This window comes from Cryptomeria japonica, chromosome 7, assembly GCF_030272615.1.
Source record: "Cryptomeria japonica chromosome 7, Sugi_1.0, whole genome shotgun sequence".
Taxonomy (NCBI): domain Eukaryota; kingdom Viridiplantae; phylum Streptophyta; class Pinopsida; order Cupressales; family Cupressaceae; genus Cryptomeria; species Cryptomeria japonica.
This window is the reverse complement of record NC_081411.1, coordinates 312,994,684-313,001,451: the sequence shown is the minus strand read 5'-3', so window position 1 is coordinate 313,001,451 and position 6,768 is coordinate 312,994,684. Positions and strand designations below refer to the sequence as shown.

Here is a 6,768-nt window from a genome sequence, read left to right as displayed (position 1 = left end):
TTGTTCCTACAATTTGATTGTTCCTATTGCCTTTATTATGAATACTTGCCCCCTTCACTTCCTTCTCTATATGTCTATAATCGCATTCTTGATAGACATAAATAGGCTTTCTTGTGAAAATGTACAATCCCACTTCTACATGATTGGTTGGCTTCCTTTTAAAAACTTCTTTCACACCAAAAAATTTACAACATAAAGTTTTATATAAAAATATTAAAAAAATTATAACTAAACTATACAATAATTTACCAAATTTATTACATTTTATGAGCAAAATCTAGAAGCAACAAATTTATTAAATAATACAAAGTCGAATGAATGATTTGATTGTGTTGGACTTAATAGATAACACAAAATTTCAGCTATGTTTTCTAAGGATTGTATACTTACAATGACTTGATAACAAAAAAACAAATATAACCCACTTGAAGACAATACTAATAGACATTACAAATTTCAAAAGTGTTTTGACATGATAACAAAAAAAACCAAATATATCCCAACTCATGACAATTCTAATTGACATAACAAATTTCAAATGAGTTTTGTAAAGATGGTATACCTGATAAATTCATAATACCTAAAATCCAAATAGAACCCGCCTGAAAAAATCTCTTGATTTTTGTTTTAAATAAGATAATACTCTATTAATGATTTTGTTTTATTGGATTAATAGACACAGCAAAATTTCAAATGTCTTTTATAAGGGCAATATGCTTGACAATGGCAGCATATCTAAAGGCAGAGTTGAATCCGCCTCAAAAAAAAAAAAACTTGTGTACTGTCAGAGTAAATGAAGTGGTATATCAAAGACAAGAAATGGCCGTCAGCAGCGGTAATTAGAAGATAGAACTCTTCTGATTGGCTCAGTCCTGCAAAAGATTACTTTCGCTCCGCGCTTACAGTCGTACACAGAACAAAAAGCCTGGAAGCAAGTCAGAAGCAGAAGTATCCCCGTGGCCACAACAGTCAGGAGCTGCCACGAACCAAATATGTATTTGTTTACGTACTTCTTCGCAGCAACGCTCCATCTGCTGTTATAATGCTTGTTCACATCTGCTATAACTTGGTCCAAATATTTAACTTTTGTCAATTTGACATATTTACCCAAGCCGTTCCACAGGCTTGCCACTTTCCCGTCGTCTTCCAGGTGATCGTAGATAATTTTGCTCTTCCTCAGCAGCCGAACATCTTCGACTGTGTCGATGATGCCGTTCATGAAATCAGTGTAGCGAGTGAAAATCAAAGCACGAGGAGGGGCCGAAGCTTCGAACGCCACCAGATTTCTGAGAATTACTTCTGTGTTGCAATCCAGCCTCAATTTGGGAAGATAAAGAATTGCACTGGTCTGGTCGAAGCGAATTGTGGTAAGGCCGCCCTCGGTCGGAAGGAATCTTACTCCTGCTGAATATAAATCAGAGGCGGAAGGAATCTCTAGTTCGTCGCGAGTTGGAGGAGTTTCCACTGAGGAATATCCACTCTCCTCATCCTCTTCCTCTTCCTTTTCATCTTTACGCTTAATTGAAAGAGTTTCAAAAGCGGAAACAAGATTTGTAGACAACTGTGTCACCAACTGGACAGGCTTTCCTTTTAGGACACGCTCAGAGAGTGCCGAGACAAGTTGAACAACACTGATTCTTAAGGAGGAGAGAGCCTTCCATAAAGCTTTCAGAGCACACGTTAAGTAGGTTGAATCAGGCAAGGGTACATTCCCCTCTTTGTTCTTCTTAAAAATGGTATCATCGATGGCTACCGAAGGGACAATAGAGTGGTATAGCACCTCCAATATGTGACCACTCTCCTTTATATGCAGCCTTGAACTATCCCGCATCTTCAACATAAATGGCGACCATTCTTCACAGGCGACAGTCACCAGATTGCAGAGACTTTCTTCCGCCTTATCTTGAGAACCCAACTGCATTTCCAGCAGCTTCTGCAAGAGGAACAAAGGGAACTGATTCTCGAGCATCATCAGATCTCTCATAATTGCATTGTGGGTTGCACTTCTGCGAGTTGTATCTAAAACTCTGCCCAATCGCATCACCTGGGATGACACTTGCGAAGAAGTGCGATCCGCTCGTTTGACGTAGAACTGCAAGCACTCGAGCACGAACGACGCGTCCAGAGCCATGAGCCATGCAAGGGGTTCCTCCTTAAACTCAAGAAATTTCTGGTAGCAGTTCCTGATTTGCCAGTCGTACTTCTTCACCTCTTCCACTACAGCTTCGAACTTACCGGTTATGGTCTTCGCAAATCTTTGTGCAGCAGCTACTTTGTATCTCTCCGTTTCGAACAGTTGGGATTTCCAATGGTGATATGGTCCAATGGAAACACACTGCGGAATATATGCTTCTGGCTTCACTGTCAACAGCTCCTTGGGTACACCAAAAACGGATACACATATGTCCTTTTCTTCTTCTTGTTCGTCCTGAAATTGCAGACCTTCCTTGATTTGAATAAGCCAGAGATCCAGCTTTGCTTCATCTGCTTTCACTAATTCCATGATTCCAATTGGAAATCAGATGAGATATGACAGAAAGCAACTGGACGCACAGGGGATGAAAAATAGCCGATCGAAAGCTCAAATGTGGAAAACAACTGGGCAGAGGGTCATATAATATAGCTTCATCATCTGCACCAGCCAAGAGTAAATTGAATTTCGCAGAAATTTCTCTACGTCCACCTAGAATTCGAAAAGCCATTTGTATACCTACAACATCACATGATAAATGCTTAAAGGAAAGGATTCCATTCAAAGTGCGAAGGCTGCGTTTTACACTGAAATGGTACTACGGACGGTGGGAGAGGGCCCTCTGGTACAGCCAATCTAATCTAAAATATGTAAATTAGTATCATAGATCGGACGATTGCAAGATGACACATATAGATTAGTTTTATGAGTCCTATTCTGCGGCTTAAGAGTTCGGTAACTACGGACGGTGGGAGAGGGCCCTCTGGTACGGCCAATCTAATCTAAAATATGTAAATTAGTATCATAGATCGGACGATTGCAAGATGACACATATAGATTAGTTTTATGAGTCCTATTCTGCGGCTTAAGAGTTCGGTGTTGAAGTCTAAAACAGTTCCTATCTTTACAAGCATTTTCCTTTTGAGTAGCACTGTTTCGCTAAGAAATCTTAACAAACGTGAAATACCTATTCACATTGAACACAGGTATAGAATTTTATGGCCACCTTTTCCTATCATATTAAATTTTATAGCTATTTGATTACTTAATTGTATTTCAATCAATGCTTAAATTTTAAAGAATTAAAAACCTTCTGTAAAATTATCTATATTCCATCTTTTAGAAATATTCTAAACTAATATATTAAGGTGTCATACAATTCAATTTATTAAAACAAGTTTAAAAACAATCTGATAAATTTTGATATTATAATTAGTCTAAAAATGCATGGAAAGACCATCAGATTCCAGATCATCACACCTGCTATTAACATAAAAAAAATGTTAAAGAATAACATCTCAATTTATTCACTTCTAAATAGACACAACAAAATAAACGCTGTTGATATCGATTTAGTTGTTCCGTTTCGATTTGGTAATTGTAAGCATAAAAAGCAAACCATAAATTTAATCTGAGTGGAGATAGTCGGGGAGCAAATAATTAAAAAATGTGAAAGTTAATTGAGTTTCGCATATGGTGGGTCAGATTTGCTTGTCAAAATTTGTTGCCGTCCAAGCTCTTTACTCCCTTTAACTAATCTGCACTTTACGCGTCCCAAAATTTGACCTCCTTTGGTGGACATCTCTTGCATTTGGCATTCATATTAGGTAGTTTCATCGTAGACTTTTGGAAAGCAACAGTATATTGCCTTTCAATTACTTCAAGTTTTATTAGTACAACGGAGGAAAACAATATGTTTGACTTTTTTATTATTTTAATGTTTATTGATTCTACTGAAGAAAAATGCAATATCATATTTTCTTTTAATAGTATTTAAGATTGAACATTAATAAAAATGATAATGATCTTTATTTATTTGCAAGCATGTCAAAATTTCAAATGAAGTGTCTAATGTTGTCAATTTAAAGATATCATTATAAACACTTTAATAGTAAAAAAGATGATAAAAAATTAAACATTCAGAGTAAATTTTAGACAAAACAATCTCATTCAATATTAGTCATAGTTCAATCATAATTATCAATTTGGAGATGGCTTAGCATGCAATAGAGGAAATTTTATAGAGGGTGTAAATCAAGAGCAAGTTGTTCCCATCTCCAATTGGGTCCTTTAATTCCATGATGTTCAAGGCAAAGAAAAGGTAGTCACATCTATATTCCTCCCTCCTTCAAATCATTTCCTACTATTTCTTTTGTTATAAGATTTGTCCTTTCATATTTCGTAGTAATAAGATTTTACTAATATATTGGTCTCAAGCTATAGCTTGCCATGCGAGTCACGAAACCATGTTTTTAACTTTATATAACATGTTCTTTCAATAAGCCGATCTATAGTGGATTCTCGACTGTGCGCCCAAATTGATATATGCATTGAGATCATCACATCTAGTTGCTTTGCCTTCCTTGGTCCTGGTGAATACAATACGTATCTTGCCCTCTTTTTTAAGATTCCAGATAGTTTCACAGATCAAAATTTATTTGTTTTCATGAATCTTGTAATGGAAATTCTTTGGCTTTATCTTTTTAATAGAAATCTTGATTTGGTTAGAGATTGATTAATATATGAGAATCAATTCTTAGCTAAAGATAAGCACATGTTCTTGGAGACCCAATAATATATATTAGATAACAAACCCTAAATGATGGAATGCATGAGATACCAACAAAACGATTTACTGTGTAAATAATCTATTATAAACCGGTTATGATAATAGAGTGCTTAGAGACATTTTGTGTGTGTGTGTTATTCGTAGATTGTATTATATATTCAATGTTAGAATTAGATGCCCATAGCCACTGATTAAAAGCATAATCTGCTAGTGTATAGTTTATACTTAGGTTTATTAAGCCTACTTAGTCGTGCATTTACACTTGACACTTGTCCATGCAAGATGTCAAGTCAGTTAGGAGTTGTTAGAGAGGTGTCGATTGAGTGTTGGGTTCAACTTCTGATTCGACCCAATCACTCTTGCTATATGTACTTTTCTTCTCCATCTTACATAGGGTTGTCTATGCTCATTTTCTGGTTAATCTTGTGTTTATTTTTATCTCTTATTCCAAAGTTTATTGCATGGTATTCTCCTCACTAGGCTAGCAGCTGGGACCCATTTCCTTCATGCCCACCTAAGCTATGCCTAAAGTAGGGTGTTAGTGTATAGTTTACAATTAGGCTTATTAAGCCTACTTAGTTGTAAATTTACGATTGACACTTGTCCATGCAAGATTTTAAGTCGGTTAGGAGTTGTTAGAGAGTTGTGGACTCAGTTTTGATACCTCATGCTAGTTTAATGGAAGGCAACTTGCCAATAGCCATTCAGTATTGGGTTCGACTTTTGATTCGACCCAATCAGTCTTGCTATATGTACTCTTCTTTTGTATCTTACATAGAGTCGACTTTGCTCATATTCTGGTTGGTATTGTACCTATGATTTATCTTCATCAAGATCCTGGTTATTACAAGGTATTAGAGCAGTGGGAGATTTTTTTAAGCAAAGAGCGTAATCCATGAATCATGCCTGTGATTTGGTTGGAGATGGAGTGCAAGGCGAGGATTTCAGAGCCGACTCGCACCCCTACACCTGAGTGTAACCCATGTCCCGCACAGCACTCATAGAGTCGTCTTACTCCAGACGCGGAAGGCTGAGGCGGCTCGACGCTGGTCGACGCGGCTCCAGCAGGACCAAGACGGCGACTCCAGACGGGCCGACCCCATAGCCACCCACACAGGAGGCATGGCGTGGGTCTTTCACGCAAGCCCACAACTGCGAAACACGTCGTGCCTAGGCTGGTAGAGCGCGTTAACCTGACACATTCTTTAGGCGGTTCAGTTCAAAATTTGAAAATATTTCAAAAGCGACGACCGAGGGGGGGGGCGCGCCGTCGTGGAAAGCGGGGTCCAGATTTTTTGGACTTTAGCCCCTGGTCACATCGGTCTCTAGCCCCTGGTCACATCGTTCTCTAGCCCCTGGTTCTCTCCAAACCTTGGCGGTTTAATGTGCTCCATATTTTTTGGCAAATTTTCTTTTATTAAAAATTATTTATTTGGAGGATTAATTTTATAATAAGGTAAAAAAAAATTTGCTCATAACTTTTGTTTAGCCACTCAAAATTGAGTGCTGTTTTTTGCAAAAGTTCAGGTTTTTTCACCACAAATCTAATGGGCAAACTCAAACACTCTCATTAAAAAGTGCCAACTTATGTGTTTTTCGGGGTTTAGTTTCAAAGCACTCCTATAAAGTGCCGAGGAGGTGGGGGGGTGGGGGGGCGTCGTCGTGGAAAGCGGGGTCCAGATTTTTTGGACTTTAGCCCCTAGTCACATCGGTCTCTAGCCCCTGGTCACATCGTTCTCTAGCCCCTGGTTCTCTCCAAACCTTGGCGGTTTAATGTGCTCCATATTTTTTGGCAAATTTTCTTTTATTAAAAATTATTTATTTGGAGGATTAATTTTATAATAAGGTAAAAAAAAAATTGCTCATAACTTTTGTTTAGCCACTCAAAATTGAGTGCTATTTTTTGCAAAAGTTCAGGTTTTTTCGCCACAAATCTAATGGGCAAAATCACACACTCTCATTAAAAAGTGCCAACTTATGTGTTTTTCAGGGTTTAGTTTCAAAGCAC

General features: G+C 37.7%; 1 protein-coding gene across 1 annotated transcript; it reads right to left on the bottom strand.

Moving 5' to 3' along the window:
* Positions 1-826: 826 nt before the first annotated feature.
* On the bottom strand, positions 827-2,503 carry LOC131047271 (putative UPF0481 protein At3g02645). Its single transcript, XM_057981136.1, has one exon. It carries the CDS (start codon positions 2,501-2,503, stop codon positions 827-829), a length of 1,677 nt encoding a protein of 558 aa, XP_057837119.1.
* Between the last annotated feature and the right edge of the window lie 4,265 nt (positions 2,504-6,768).